Source organism: Paramormyrops kingsleyae, chromosome 12 (assembly GCF_048594095.1).
Source record: "Paramormyrops kingsleyae isolate MSU_618 chromosome 12, PKINGS_0.4, whole genome shotgun sequence".
NCBI classification, from domain to species: Eukaryota; Metazoa; Chordata; class Actinopteri; order Osteoglossiformes; family Mormyridae; genus Paramormyrops; species Paramormyrops kingsleyae.
Genome location: NC_132808.1, coordinates 8,460,862 through 8,477,621, shown reverse-complemented (window position 1 = coordinate 8,477,621; position 16,760 = coordinate 8,460,862). Strand labels below are relative to the sequence as shown.

Here is a 16,760-nt window from a genome sequence, read left to right as displayed (position 1 = left end):
ATTCTCAAGTTCTTTATATAAAATGGTGTAGCATTTACAGATAACATACGCCATATCCTAACATCCTGCCATAAACTCACTTAACATACCTAATAAAATGTAATGGATTAACTAATACAATGTAAATGCAATACAAAAAATAGTTGTTATTTTGTTCACAGAAACAAACAGTACACACAACAAAAGTAGCGAACGAAAGAGACGCAAGGCAAACAATGCTCAAACAACAAGTGCTGGAGAGAGACTGAGAATCTGTCAGCAGGGTACACCTACACGTCACTTCATTCATGTGGATTCAGCATAGTGCTCAATGTGCGGCAAATTTAAGTTTTGCTGCTCAGAAGTTGATTTTTATCCCCCACATATTTTCAGTTTAATCTGCAGATGTAAAACCGATTGTACATATCAAATATTGCAACAACCAAGAGAAGTGTTCAACATCTCAGAATTTTCTCAAATTTTAGACTCTACAAAACAGCCCCCTTTGGCTTCAATAACAGCATTGCAGATCCTGAAGGCGTTTCCACAAATTCTGGGCACAAATTAGTTACTTCGCTCTTAGTTTTAGGATCCAACTCATCCTACACCAGCTTTACAGAGTTTAGGTCGGGGGGTTGTCATCGGTCACAGCACTCCATCTCTGTGCTTGTTCACAAAACAATAGGCCAACTTAGTACAAACAGTGCTTAGGGTCATTATCTTGTACTGTATGTAAAGGAAAAAAAACCCTAATGCACCAACTGTCTGGCTGACACTGCAGAACCTAGAAACTTCTCTGAAACATATACACCTCAAGTGACACTAGCATCAAATCGTTTCATTTTTATTGAGCTGTTAATGTACACGATCAGTTCACGTTGTGTTTCATGCTCGAGGTCTCCGCAGCACAGCCTGCGACTGATCTGATCACCATTCTACCAAAAGCCCCATCTGGAAGTTTGGATCTAGTGCTTTAACACTTCCTGAAGGTGGTGTGGAAAAACACCAGCTAAAGCCAGCTGTGATCACGGAATAAACATGGCAGTTAATTAGAAAAAATGCATAACACACTACAGTAGCTGAGAATCAGGGCAAACGCATAAATGAAGTTGAGTGAACAACAGCCTTTTCATTGTCAACATTGTAACATATTTATTTAACATTTACTTCATGAGTCACGCATCAATCTGGGATCAATTAGTCAGCCTGCCTGGAATCCCAGCACATGCTTTATTTTCTCTGGCCTTGACTGATCACTTCTTACATCTCTGTTCCTGGGTGCACATCCATGCTCGCACAGTGCTATACACCATGATCTGGGCCCCCATCTTAATATCCAGATCCAATTTCACATCTCTGCTTTTACAGCCAGGTCTAAAGTCATGCAAACGGGACACCCATAAAACAGGCGCCGAAGAGCCTGTAGCACAGCTCTGCTAGAAGTCAGTCAAAGTCAGACTCAAAATCACGGCGGCCACTACGCTCCGGCTTCTCAGGTTACACAGCGCATCTGTCCCGACGTGCTGCAGGATATCTGCCCACCGCTTTCGGAAGCTCAGGCAAAGCTCAACACACTATGCTCCGAGAGATCAGGCAGCCAAAGACCGCCGTCAGGTGGTCCTCTGGCATCAATAAAATAATTCACATAATTTCTTTATAAATTTCACCCTGAAGATCAGTTACTCAGCAAGATCCGGGGCAGGAGGGCAGTAGTCAGCGATTGTATTTCACCAAGGACCTGAATGTAAACTGTCCGGTTGTAAGCTATTTAGGTCTGGATTCAGGTATCAGAATCGACTTGAGATGAGAAACCAGCTGTATATATGTCCTGACAAATAATGCCACAGATTAGAGCTGGGCGGCATGACCAAAAATTTATATGACGGTATTTTTCAAAGTTATACCGGTTTCACGGTATATGACGGTATTTGACTAGGCGTTTACCACATTTTAGTTTTATGTTTTTGAATATTATTTTTTTTATTAGCCATTGCGCCTATCGACTACCTTAATGATAACATACGGCTTATGTGTTTGTTGGCTAACTGCTTATAGATAAACGGCTAATGTTAAGGACCTCGCAAAATTTCTCATAAAGACCAGGATATCGGTCTTTAAGATGCTTCGCCAGGCTTGACGTGCTACTTGACGTCGTCGCCACAGCTTTGTAGCACTGTTTGCGTAGCGGCTTATCGGCAACTTTAGCCTTTCCACGCTCGTCTGCAAAATACTTCCAAACGGTGTTTTTTTTTTCCTTCTTTTTTCCCTAAAGCAGCTTGCGAAGTGCCTTCGTCTGCAGCATATTCCATGTTCGGCCAACTCGGTATGTGTGTGTAAACCAGCGTGAATGCGTTCAGCGGCTGTTGTGAGGAGCGGAGGAGCTGCGTGAATGTGTGTGCGTGTGTGTGTGTGTGTGTGTGCGCGTGCGTGCGTGTGTGTGTGTGCACGCGCGCCTATGCTGTAGTGGTGCTGTCAATACTGGTGAACCTGATTTCTAATCAGATACTCATTTTCAATATCGGTTAGAATGTTTTTGACAACCCCAGTGTCTCATTATTTTCAGCTTCAGCGTCAGCTATATCTTCCGTTTCTGATCTTTCGCGGTATATTTTTAGCGGTGCAGCAGTGAAAAATGTCCCCCCCCCCCCCCCCAAACAGTTTCCAGCTGCGCCGCTTTCCGAACGTTGTGTAGGCTGTTTAAACCAGCATTGCGGTATAAGAAAAATTCATATCATAATAATAAAAGACGGTTTTCAGTATGAAGCGGTATACCGCCCAACACTACCACAGAACCTTTCCACATGAGAGACTCATTCAAGGTTGTTGTCACAGCTGCCACGTTATCCCAGGACACAGCCAGCAGAAAGTCAGGAGGATGAGAGTCACAGCAGGGGAAACGGCAAACGACATTCATCAAGCACCGAGTAGCTGGTGCCCTCCTCCTCCTCATATCCCATCTGGGTCCACACCGGAAAGCAGATGTCATCGCTGGCCATCAGAGGCTGCACTTGGCAGGGCCAGAAGGTATTAGGGCACGACTTTGCGAGCGCAACACCAAGAACACGAGGCCACAGAGACCAAAACGAAGTCAGGAAAGCGGCTCTTATCATACAGCTGGTGACTCAAAAATGCCAACACCACATCCTGCAGCAGTCGTAAAGCACATGACCAAGTGTTAATGACAGATGACATGGGGGGGGGAGGGGGCTTTGTCCAGTGCCCACACTTGGTTGTGGGGGCCCTCCCTCCACAATGGCTGGTACAGCCTTTGGCTGAGCCAGCTCTGGCAGATCGAGTAGCTTTACAGTTTCCATTAGATACATCAATGTTTACATACACACGCGCGCGCCATTTTCACGTTAACGCGCGGAAATTTGATCCATATTTTGATTCCTAATAACAGCATTTCACATTCCAGCACTGCCATCATATCTTGGCAAGCTCATTGTTTTCACGCCCTCACGATGCATCGGTGCCACGCCATTAACAAACGTGCCGTCGGTCAGAAAAGTGGGGCAGCGCCGCCGGTGGAACAGACACTGACGCAGCCGGCGTGACTCAGCGGGGTCGCGGCCCGAAGCTGCTCTGCAGGGTGTTGCTCCCGCAGCTGGGAGGGCAGGGTGACTAAGCAGGGTGCGGCTTGAGCCCTAGTGTCGACTTGCCCTCCCCGCCCTTATGCCACGTCTGTGGCACAACCGTGACAGAATGCGCAAGCAGGCAGCCCGGAAGGGTAGCCCAGCCCCAACGGCAGCACCAGCACAGAAAGTGGACCTGCTCCCGTGGATGGTAAAGGGATCAGCTGGGCGCTTCAAGGTCAGGCTGGACGCAGGCTGCAGCCTGCAGATAATGTGAATGGGCTCTTATCACGAAGCAGAAGAAAAGGCAAGTTTCAGAGATATGCTGTCAGAGGAGAGGGCTGCCGCCATGGAGAGCCGCAGCCAGAAACGTGAGCGTATGCAGGGCCCAGGGAGGCTCTGGAGGACTGATGTATCGGAACAGTCAGTAAACACGCTTCGCAAAGCATATCATAGTACATAAAGGAAGTGTAACAGCACTCAGACACTGCAAAAACAACCACCAACACACTAAAGGCAAATTGCAGACTCAGGAAGATTTTCGTAGAACCAACTGCCTCCCTATGCTCCATTACTGGTCTACGATCGTGAAACCAAATATCTAGCATCAAGTCATATGTAGATCAGCGACTCAATTACAGGCCTTGCCTGGCAAAATAAATCATGGCACATTTCAGCATGTTTTCTCTCCTGACAAGAGCTAAATCTTAATCTACACACACATCTTACGAAAACAGCTACCTATGACAATTATCCACACGATCTATTAGCCATTCATACAGACCTAGAAAACATGCCAGTTCTTCAAAGCCCAGAACAACTTGACTCTGGAAAGATCACAGGTTTGAGGACATGCCAGAAGTTACCTAAGTTCTATTAACTGCTAACAAACACCATCTGTTTACCCAATGAAGGAAAAAGGAATTAGAATTAGCTTCACCTACTGGCTCCTCTCCACTAGTGATGTCTGAGATTCCAGAGCGGCAATGACCCCCACCGGCCCGCCAGAGTCCAGCGCCCGGCTCCACAGTATCCTCTTGAATCACCTCTCCTGCCCCAAGAGGCAGACATGTTCTCCTAACACTTCCTTCATCACAAACTTCATTGTTTGCAGGTTAATCGCTGCCGGTTTGGTCTAGCGTGTGTTGGGCCTATTTGTGGAAGTGTGGGGGTGTTCATGGTTCCCATCCTACCCCTCCATCACCAAAGGAAACGCGTCCTGGAGCAAACGACCCAGACTGCTCTGGCAGACACATGCCACTTTCACTATGGCATCATTCCCCGGCTTATTTCTCAGAGGTGAACGGAGCATAGTGCCTTTATCCATCTTGTCCCCTTCAGACCATTGCAATAGTCTCGAATCAGCATTGTTTTTTATATAATGCCAGATTTTTTAAAATCAGACGGTGAGGGCAGTAACACTGCAGCTTGACTGCATCTTCTCCGGCAGCGCCTGACAGACTCACCCTCCCAAACCACGCCACCGTGATCCCATTCTGCACTATGGAAGCGACACATTAGCATTCAAGTCCTGAAAAGATACAGCTGATTTATGCCCCTTAAAGTGGAGAAAAAAAACAACAAAGTAACAGCTTTTCCTGCCCCTACATTTGAGTACATGTACAAAAAAATGGAACAAGATTCCCGTGTGATTTTGGTTCCGCAGGAACGAAGCTATTGTCTGATCATAACTAGAATGATCATGGCAGGGAAGAGCAGATAAGGAACCATGCAAGGCGCTAGCTTGCTAACAAATCGTTTTCAGCTCCAATATAAAGTTACAAACCCCACTACCTGTACTTCACATACTTCTCTTTGTTCCTGTACTAGTCCACTAAGTTCACATTAAGCATGGCATTGTGAATCGGAGAGCTGGCTGGGCGCCATGCCAGTACAGCAGAGGGGATCCCCTTGATATTTCTGGATGCGGCTCGGAGCTCCGCGGCCAAACTCTACCTTCCGTCTTTCCGGCTGGCACACGGACTTCAGGAAACCAGACTCTTCCCCAAGGTTCTGATATTTTTACCACTGGGCCGAGCCAGCGGTAAGACAGGAATAGAATGATGGATCACTTTTACCAGTGACCACAGCACCAGGCCCCGAGCAGGAAAGGGCTTCTGTGGAACAAGGCAGGAGGAACACGGCCTTCAGGCTGATAGAGTGTTACTGGCAGATAAGCACCTAGCAGACTACAGTTTGGCACAGGAACTCTATTGCCTGGCAGCAGAAAAATACCAAGCCAGTTCCCATAATTGCCAGCCTCTTATAGTCAGGGGATGAGATCATTCCCTCTTCTGTCACTCTGCTGTTTGCTCATGATCAAATGATGAAGTTTCAGGTTACGTAGAAAAATGCACGGTTTGATAGCAAAGGTCAACAAAGATACAGGATAGGTAGCAAGAACTATTTTATCGGCAGTTCTATAATGATTGTTCGCAAGAAGTCTGAAATGCAAGAGCCATGCTTATTACTATTAAAGTATAAAATACACTGGCTGCAGAAGTTAGCTATACCAGCTGTTAATACTGCAATAACTAGCTGTCTGAAAGCAAGCTAGAGTAGTACAATCACTGAGCAACATAACTAGAATTTAAGCTAGTTGACACACACTAAGCTCATTATTGAATTGTTTTTCCAGGAATGATAAATATTATCATATAAATGCTGAGAGATGGTTTTAGTTGTACCATAAAGAGTGTTTGTAGGAGTGTAAATTGTAAAGAGTGCAAATTTACTACAGTCAGCTTTTGCTTTCTATGTTAATGCAAGAATCTGTATAGGACGATATGATTGTTTACATAAAGAATCATTATGCAGTAAAGTTAACCAGCTGTTAAGAGATTAACGCATGATAAAGCGACTGCTCATGGCGGAGCTAAAAGATCTACAATCATGGCCATTCGGCCAATTTTGACTGGCAACGTTCTGCAAAGCAGGAGATTCTCCCAATGGTGTTATTTTGAGATTTAACAAGTATATTGAAGTATCTGAACGATGACTGTAGCAGGCAAGACCACCCAATGTTAAAATCCTACATAACATCTGTAGAGTCTCAGAGGGATGCATTACAATTATGTCAGGCGGCTGCCAACCAAAAACGGCAGACGAGATATAAGAAGTAGACCTACGTGTTTGTTTAGTCCCTCGTGTTGTCAGCATAAATTTACACGATGCAAACCAAGAGCAAAGTCCATTATTGGCCTGGTTGCAGCCCATCCAGCGCTAATGATAGGGTTCCCAGAAGGAACCCCACAGGAAAGTGAGGGAATCAGCGCTCTGGGGGAACCGCAATCAGCTAATGACAATCAGCAGCAGAGAGACAGGACCCTGAGCTGCGGATCCCTGCAGGGTAACCCGCCGTACCAGCTGCAGCTGCGGAGTCTTGCCGTTTTTGTGGCTGTAAATGTTTATTATGCACGTTTCTTTGGATTTAAACATCCACGACGCAACTACATATCTACACTGTAATAACACACAGAATGCCAGCATTCATAATGATGAATTAAGAACACTGAGGTGTAAAAGGATTCCAAAGAAATCGCGATTACTCATAAACCCTATTAGAAACCTGTGTCCAATTGCTGAACAGTTTTATTTGACCTAATTAAATCTCAGATAATACCACACAATAATCATATCCTCGGTTATTTTCATGAATCGGGGACAAAATAATCACCATGTGTATTATACAACTGCAGCTGGAGAGAGCTCACTGGACTTGATAAGTTAAGAATATTCGGAATTAGGTTCAGAATTCAGTTAAGTCTTGCAGGGCTCATAAATACACTTGCAAACGCCACACCAGCTGCACTGCGCATCCACGAAGAAGCTAACTATCATTTTGGGCCCCCTGGCACAGACACACACACTGCACGCAGGTACCACTGCAGCGCTGACTTGGGAATTACAGAACCCTGTGTGACCGGTCATACTGGCTATTCCTCAGTTCCTTGCTGGCCAGGCTCAAAGGACGTCCTGAAAACCTGAAGCAGGGCTGAAACACAGACACACAATCATATATATGTATCGCCGTTGTACGCTCACCTAAGTTCACAGCCCTCACGGCGTTTCCCTGCTTGGCTACTGACCCGACACCACATAAGCAAAGCAGCGCACACAACCATAAGCAGGCCCAGGGGCTAACATCTGGCCACTTTCATTCAACGGCAAAGCACTGAAAGTCAGCATCGTCTGCCGTCACTATGGAGACTCACCGCAGGTATGCGCCACCTCTCCGGCCAATGAGGACCCCGGCCTGAAGAATACAGGCTATAATTTTGCATCTGTAGTCACACAGCTACAGATCCAGCCACTTAAAATTTCCCCTCCAGTCTGGCTGGCAGCCAAATCCCAGCCAAGTTCCTTCCAAATACCAGCCGGAAGCTAGAGCCCCCCTTCTTCTAGGGGTGGGCCTATATTTGACTATAAACCCGCCCATTCATTCACTTGCAGGGTGATACCATTAGATGGCGCTGTCTTTACAAAAACTTTACTTTTCTTTTTACAGGGTTAAATGATTGAATGGTCTTTGCTATGACTTAAAAAAGCTCATTTTTCTTTTTAATTTATTTTATTTACTTATTTTATTTTATTTTAATATGCTTTATTGGTTTGTTTATTGTCTATTCTTATTTATCCTTTGTACAGCACTTTGGTCCTACAGTATATTGATTTGTTTTAAAGTGCTTTATTTTAAGCATAGTCCACAAATTTTCAATAGGGTTCAGTTTGTTGGCTTTGGGAAGGCTGTTCTGACGTGTGTTGTGATCATTGTCCCTGTATCAACTGTCCAGCCATTGATTGTTGATACTGTAACTGTTGATTGATTAAAGAATTTGTAGGTGATTGGGAGTTCATGATCCTCACCTGCTGCAGCAATCAGAATCAGAATCAGAATCAGCTTTTATTCGCCAAGTGTGCTGGGGCACACAAGGAATTAGTTTCCCACAGTTTGATACTCTCTCATACACAAACAATAAGTTAGAGCTGGGCGATAAATCAATTTAATTGATTAATTCGAATTTACAGTTCAGGACGATGTGTTTTCATGAAATCGATTTTATTACTTTTTTTACACACAAGCGCCAAATGCGGAACTAATGCGATGCACCATTCCTCATGGGTAAATTAACACTGTAGCAGATTCACTAACAACATGGCAATGACAGGGGAAAAGATGGCACATGCCCAAAGAAAGGTGTTGCTACTTCTTTAATATGGAATTGTAATATAATATGTCAAACCCAATGGCATAAAGTATTTACTTAATACTAAGCTGACATGATAAAATTATGTGTTTTTTTCTATTATTATTACAATATTACTTATTACTTTTATTTATAAGTTTGAGGGTGTATTGTGTTGTTGCCAGTTTTAAAATAAGCTATAGAGAAACCTTTCTAAAAGTGTTCACAATAATAACTGACACTTTATTGATCCCCGTGGGGAAATTGTGTTTATGCCTCCCTCAACTTGATCTTTGAAGAATAAGTTGTCTGTGAAGGCCACCTGTTGGGGCCTTGCTCAAGGAGCTGCAGACATGCTGAGGCTAGGCTTGAACCAGTGACCTTCTGATTACAAGCACACAGCTTAGCCCACTGAGCCACACACTGCCCCTAAAGGTGTGGTCTAAAGTAAAAAAAGCTAAATAAAGTAGTTTGATTTTGTGTAGGGGAGGGGAGAATCGATTGAAATCGGAAATCGGAGATTTTATTTTTAGGCCATATCACCCAGCTCTACAATAAGTGACACTTTAAAAACAAAATACCCTATACAAGAAATACTGTACAAATACAGTACAATACAACACACATACAATACAAATGTGAAAAATTATAAATATACACAGGTGAGTAACACTGTGCAATTTTAAGGTGCGAGGTATAGTGTAAACAGTTTTTGTAAACAGATCTGTAGCGTCTGCCAGAGGGGGGTAGCTGGAGAAGATTGTGTCCAGGATGTGACGGATCTGAAATGATTTTAACTGCTCGTTAAAATCTATGCTCGTTTAGCCGAACTAAAGTCCACAAACAGGATCCTGGCATAAGTTCCTGGACGGTCCAGATGTTGCAGGATATAATGCAGCCCCATATTCACTGCATCATCCACCGACCTGTTTGCCCGATAGGCAAACTGCAGGGGGTACAGCTGGTGTCCTGTAATGTCCTTTAGATGGGCTAAAACCAGGCGTTCAAAGGATTTCATGACCACAGACGTCAAGGCGACAGGTCTGTAGTCATTCAGTCCTGTAATGGTGGGTTTTTTGGGGACCGTGATAATGGTGGAGCGTTTGAAGCAGGAGGGAACTACACACAACTCCAGAAATCTATTGAAGATGCGGGTGAAGATGGGAGCCAGCTGATCAGCACAGGTTTTGAGGCAGGAGGGGGATACACCGTTTGGTCCCGGGGCCTTCTTGGTTTTCTGTTTCTGGAACAGCCGGCTCACTTCCGCTTCGTGTATTCTGAGTTCCAGGGGGGAGGATAGGGGGGTGAGAGGTGTGATGAGGGTTATTGTCTCTGGAGTGGGGTGGATGGGGGGTGTGAATCTGTTTATCTCAAACCTGCAGTAGAAGTTGTTCAGCTCGTCTGCCAGGTCTTTGTTTGCTTCAGCGGGGGGTAGGGGTCGTCTGTTGCTGGTGATATCTCGCAGGCCTCTCCACACTGATGCAGGGTCATTGGCTGAGAACCGTTCTTTCAGCTTCTCAGAGTAGCTTCTTTTTGCCACTTTGATCTCCCTGGTCAGCGTGTTCCTGGCCTGCCTGTACAGGGCCCTGTCACCACTTCTGTAGGCATCCTCCTTGGCCTGGTGAAGATGTTGCAGTTTGGGAGTGAACCATGGTTTATTGTTGTTGTATGTGCAGAAGGTCTTGGTCGGGACACACACATCTTCACAAAAACTGATGTATGATGTCACAGTGTCTGTCAGCTCATCCAGATTATCAGATGCAGCTTCAAAGACAGTCCAATTAGTGCAGTCAAAACAGTCTTGCAGTTCCTGCTTTGCTGCATTGGTCCACTTCTTCACAGTTTTGACTACAGGCTTGGCACGTTTAAGCTGTTGCCTGTAAATTGGAATAAGATGGACCATACAGTGATCAGAATGTCCTAAAGCTGCCCGGGGGACAGAGCGATAGGCATCTTTTAAAATGGTGTAACAGTGGTCCAGTGTGATGTTGTCCCTGGTGGGGCAGTCGATATGCTGTCTGTGTTTAGGAAGTTCCTGGTGTAGATTCACTCTGTTAAAATCACCAAGGACAATAAAAGGGAATAGGGATATTTTCTTTCCAGGGGGGGTGATCTGGTCGGCCAGCGTGCATTTACATCTGAAGCTCATTTACATCTGAATGTTGGTGGTGCTGATAGACTGTGAGAATTGTATGCTTTGAACTCTCCAGTGCTTTTTTAATACCATTCAGTGACTGATGTTGGGAAGACAATGGATATTTACTGTACACCTCCATGTCTCCTGGATTACTGACCCCAAGTCATTTCTGCTACATGGCTTTACACTGTACAATATTTATATTTACATTTAAAGCATTTAGCAGACTTATCCAAAGCAACGTACAAGGTATCAAGGTACAATAAGCTGGGTTTAGAGGAGCTTACAGTTTTGATGACGAGTCCGGCTCTGTGATGGAGAGATGTTAAAGTGTTTTCTGTCTTGTGATTTCTTCTATTTCAGGGGCTTCTGGTGTGTTTAGCCGTTTAGATGGTGGACCAGACTTCACGAAATAGCGCTCTAATGTGACTAGCCTTTTTCTGCGTATTGAAACTTTTCAGAAATGCAAGACTTTGCCAGTGCTTTTGTTCACCACCCGAGCGTATAGTCGTGAACAGATGTGAAATTTTGGCCAACTTTTTCATTGAAATTCGATTTGTATGTGTTCAGAAAAATTTGTGACCAGAGGCTTTAAAAGTGTTTATCCAAATAGGGACCTCAAAAAATGTCCCCAAAAGTAGGAAAATTTCAGGTTTTACTACACTTTGGGGGCAATTTGGTCCTCAAATGTGATCTATGCAAACCCACACACAAACACACACATACTACCAGTCAAAAGAGATGTTAATGACTTTCACACATTCAGTTGACCCCCCAGCCCCCAGCCCCACCACTTTTCTTGTGCTTGTGGGCAGTTCCTTGCTCAGGGTATTTGCTATGGTGAACTTTCATGCACTTCCAGGGTCCCTGTGTGGCTCAGTGGGCTAAGCCTGTGTGCTTGTGTTCCCTGGATCACTGGTTCAAACCCAGCCTCAGCATGTCAGTCATGACTATACAGTGTATAAATGTTTTTGGTAGACGATCATACTTTTTTTCCACTATAGTCTTCTGGTTTCTAATTTACATGCCAACAACAATTTTGACTGGTAGTGTGTAATGACTGTTTAGTAGTGTTTATTTAACCGACTGGCTTGATAGTCAGAATATGGAATAGTCTTCCTGATAACATAGTGCAAGCTGAATCCTTGAGTTCCTTTAAATCAGAGCTAGATAAGATTTTAACAACTCTGAGCTATTAGTTAAGTTCTCCCTAAGCGAGCTTGATGGGCCGAATGGCCTCCTCTCGTTTGTATAGTTCTTATGTTCTTATGATCTGAAAGCAGTGTTTCTTATGTTAAAAAAATAACCTCACCTTGACCGCTTCAAACATCTGTCTCATCTGTCTCATTGTTTCATTGTGGCCAAGCAGAGAAGTTAATGACACATTCACACATCAGAACCCCCCCCCCCCCCCCCCCAGTGGATGCGCAGCCACCAGCATCCTATCCGGCTGTTAGCCAGACAGAAAGAAAGAACACACCTTTATTCTCCACAGTAAACCTTATTACTTTGTTTAGACCTGTAATTAGTCTGTCACAAACATCTTCGGTCACTCTCTTCTCCCAAAATAACTCTTGGACATGCTGCTGCTTTGTACCTGGCTTGGCCTCCTTGCGGATGAAATCTTTCATCTTGTGCCAAACAAGCTTAATGGGCTTCAAATCTGATTAATTTTCATATACCTCTCATTGCTTGACAATATCAGTCTTAATACTTTGTTTAGACCTGTAATTATTGTATTGGACATATCTTGGGACCGCCTCATCTCCAAAGAGGGAAGTAAAATAAAATTCTAATTTCATCAATAAACTGACTAAAAACACATTTTGACAGTTTTAGGCCATCTTTGCCTCACAACAGAAACTATTTCTAAATTTCACAGGCCATTTATTGCAGTGTAGTAAGTTTATTAATGAAATTGGAATTTTGTTTAAATATAGGAAAATTGTACTTGCTTAGATTTTCATTTTTTGCAGTGTAGTTACAATACCTGATTCAGGTATCTTACCTGATTTCAGGTAAGTCACTTCAGATTACTGCTCTCCCTGGTGGATGGATAGATCATTGCAAGTACTTTACACACAGAGAGTTGAGGGGTGGATCATGCCGGCCCCCTTTTTCATTACATCATCGTGGGGGATCTCATTACAGTCAAGGACCAGCCAAGAGCCAGTCAAGGTCCTGTCAAGGACCTGTCATGGAAAGTGGGGAAATTTTAAGCGGCTGGATCTGTATATGAAACTCCAGCTGTTCATGCATTCAGACTCGCTCCCCACATTAATGTAGATGGTGCAGTAGGTCGACTATGAAAGATGTTCCTATTCAGGCTATAACAAACGTTCAGGCTCCTAGCGATGATCCAGCTCCTGTCTTTGAGCGAGAGTTAATACATTTATTTCTTATACATTTCTATTTAAGCCCATCATAACAGGACCTCACAAGGAAACCAGGTCTCAGTTACATACCATGTTATTTCGTAGCAGCAGGTTTTGTTGTGATTGATAAGTGAGGAAGAGAGAGCGGGGACAGAGTGTTCCTGGAGCAAATGGGTTTAACGGCCATGCTCAAGGGCCCGATGGGGAAAATACTCAGTCAGCCAAGAGACTTGAACCGGCAACCTTCTGATCACAGTGACAGCACCCTAACCTGCAGAGCCATACACTCACAGGAACAAACAAAACCAGCAAATGCTTGCATTTTATTTTTGAAAGATATGTGACAGGTTATACTACTTAGTTTCAAAGAAAACCAATGATGGCAAGGCACAGGAAAGTGTGAGCTCTGTTCAGGGGCAGCTGGGATCTCTGACACGCAGGGCAAGGAAAAACCGCGGGTGGAGATAATCACGCATCCCAAAACTGCTCGAGTAGATGGAAAGCACAGCAAACCCCGATAATTCAGGGATCTATCATCTTGTCAGACTTATGTTTTTTTTTTTGTGAAAAGGAAAACGGGTAGCTGAAGGAAGTGCGGCCCACTTGCTCTTGACCAATGAGAATCCATCCTCTTTTTTCCACTGAGGCGCCAATAAACTGCAGACTCACTAAACGTGAAATCACATGAAAGTCACAGGCTTACGGCTAAAGACCTGCTTAAAGGCCAGGGGACCGGGGAACCTTAAGGGTTCCACCAGAGCCACAGAACCTAGAACAACATCTACTGTAGCACAGGCAGCTACTGGGAACATGGGAACATGAATATGCAGACAGACACCGACACAACCAGGCATCAGAGGGAAGTTTCACTTTCAAATGTATTTCCTGCTGACTGACTGCCAGACTAAATACTAAACCAGGGCTATTCAACTCAGGCCCTCGATTCCAAATCCAGCCCTTACTTTCAGTTCTCCCAGGTAGTTAGTTTAATAATTACTGATTCTGACTGGTCAGAGGCTTCACACCTGGTTCACAGGTGAAGGAAGGCTGGAAAATCAGCAGGGCTCGGCCCTTGAGGACCGCGAGTTGAATAACCCTGTGCTAAACCACAGGATTCCAGCGAGATCAGCAGAAAAGGCATGTAGTCATTCGCAGACATAGTTCACAATCACACAGCTCCCAAACAATTCTAAACCCTAAAAAAATTTTAAATGAGGAAAAGGGGTCTGTCAATGAGGTCCCTGAGGCATCCAGGGGGGGTCGCAAGTTTAAACTTGAAACGTCTACACCCTTGCCACAATAGGAGAGGCAGGAGATTAACCTGAGACTTAAGTGACTAGCATTGGGAGTTCACATTAACGCAGAAGCACTATTCTCATAATGTGGAGGCACTTAATACTGACCCATAGCATCCTCTGCAGTGTGCAAACAGGGCCCAGTTATTGGCAGACACCGCTGAGCATGATGGTCTCCTCTGCACTGCAGGGGACCTCGACAGAAGCGCACCTTAGCATGGATTACAGGTGAGCATCTGCTCTGACAAGGAGCAGGCCTGAAAGGTAGCAGATCTGCCGTTTATTCTGGGGTTCAAAAAGTGCTGAAGAGAATAACCAAATTGACAAAGGGGGGTGGAGGGGGCACATTTAAACAATAACGGAGATTCATATCATCTGCATCAAGGGAGCCAATGGAGACAACAGGCAAACAGGCAGAAATCTGGTCCTGAGCATGAGGTGAAAACACGCCTGATACACGTCAGGGAAATCTGCCAAAACATGTTTCTGTTGTTGTTACACTGGATTGTTTTATCTGCATGGACGGTGCCCACCCCCCAGTGTCAAGTATATAAAGGTCCTCTTCAAATGTTCTGTATTTCGTTCTCATTAAGGAAAAAGCCAACCGTGATCATGTCCAAGTTTTCACTAAAAATAGTGAAAGAACAGCTCATTCTAATCCTGCCATTTTAAGTAGATACAATACACACAGTAGCCTGGAACAAATCAATTTCAAATCATTCATTCAAAAGGATTCTTAAATGACAAATTATAAAAATATGACCATGAATTTAGTTTGCAATGTGGAAACGTCCCTTGTAATCTCATAACATTATGCTTATATACTGTAAATAATGTGAATATGTATGCCACTGTAACGCCACCCCCGGCCCGCCCCCGAAGGGACGTCTTTAATAAAAATAGGTTCACTTTTGACCTTTTGGCAACAAATAAGTCTGAAAAGCCTTTCTTCTTATAACCAGAAGGCAGCAGTACGTGTGCTTATATCATAATAATGAATTTACTTACTTACACAAATCAAGGCATTTTTAAGACCGGTTAGTAGCGGACGCGGGACTGTATGGGGCAGCATCACAGCCCCAGATTTTTAAATGTCATTGCGGAAAAAAATAGTTCTAAATCTTATACTTGACATCACTTTTAAGGACTTAAACAGTCTGCTGGTGTTGAGGCTATAAAGAAACATCATTCATTAGGGTCAGCCTGACACATTAATATTTTTTCGTAATAAATATTTCCAAAAGACTGAGAACGCGCATATATATAAGGCTGTGCGAAACTATGCTTGAAATCGGCGAGCAAAGTAGCAGACAGAAGTCAGATAGGTAAAGTTATGGCTTCATGTCACGCCTTTGGGATGGTTTAGGAGGGTGTGTAGTAATGCATGACTGCGGCAGGAAAACAGAAACGAAGTTTTAAAAATGAATGCAGTTTTTGATTATGTACACGATGATGGGAGACCCTACGAAAAGGTTCATCTCTCCGCATCGGCGACCGGAATGTTAATTACTCTGGGAGCAAGACCACCTCCCTTGGATCTACAAGTTGGAAAAACAGCCCAGAAGTCCCCTACAGAGTTAGCTGCAGAGCCGGACCGACTCCTTTCTGTGGGCGTTAAAAAAAAAGAGCTGGAGGCACCGACGGGGCCGCCGCGCACAGACGGGCGTCCCGGAGCGGCCACTCACCGAAGAGTGGGACCGATGCAGTTGGTGTCCGTGCTCTCGATCTCCCGCAGGATCCGCTCATGCTCTGCGGCTGTCTCCACACTCGCCATCTTCCATGTCCCAGTAACGCCGATCGTACTGCGTCACCGGGAGAGGAGGAAAAACCCAGCGTACAAACAGCGGATCCCCCCGGCTCCCCTTCCTACTTGGCCGTCCACTTCCTTTCTTTGCCAGGATCCAGTGAGAAGCCGAAACCCCACCCCGTGCTTTTCTATCATTGGACAATAGGCGAATCCGCCGTTCCTATTGGCGAAAAGAACTCCGTCTTTAAACGCACCAAGCGCTCCCAAAACTCTTTTGTATATTTGAGTGAGTTTCCCGAAGATAGAACTTAGGAACCGCGTAGCGGTAAGAAGGCTTCGGGAAACTCACCCCACTGTGTTTTTCGTGTTATTTGTAATATTTTAGACTTTAAAATTTGCTGTAAACACACAATCATATTAAAATTTGTATTAACCCTAAAAGACTATCACTGTCGACGAGTTCTTA

At 44.5% G+C, this 16,760-nt stretch overlaps 2 protein-coding genes across 5 annotated transcripts in view; both read right to left on the bottom strand.

Annotated features, from left to right (window-relative positions):
• Nucleotides 1-16,454, bottom strand: part of exoc6b (exocyst complex component 6B) — an 81,371-nt gene extending 64,917 nt beyond the window's left edge. For all 4 annotated transcript variants that reach the window (XM_023838134.2, XM_023838135.2, XM_023838136.2 and 1 more), the window contains exon 1: nt 16,233-16,454. In XM_023838134.2, coding sequence (XP_023693902.1) covers nt 16,233-16,321 — 89 coding nt within the window. In that variant the 5' untranslated portion in view covers nt 16,322-16,454. The remainder of the gene's footprint in view (nt 1-16,232) is intronic.
• On the bottom strand, nt 8,973-12,270 carry LOC140593611 (uncharacterized). Its single transcript, XM_072718608.1, has 2 exons — nt 10,117-12,270; nt 8,973-10,017 (listed from the first exon to the last, which is right to left on the bottom strand). Exons 1-2 carry the CDS (start codon nt 10,887-10,889, stop codon nt 9,552-9,554), a joined length of 1,239 nt encoding a protein of 412 aa, XP_072574709.1. The 5' UTR covers nt 10,890-12,270; the 3' UTR covers nt 8,973-9,551.
• Nucleotides 16,455-16,760: the final 306 nt, after the last annotated feature.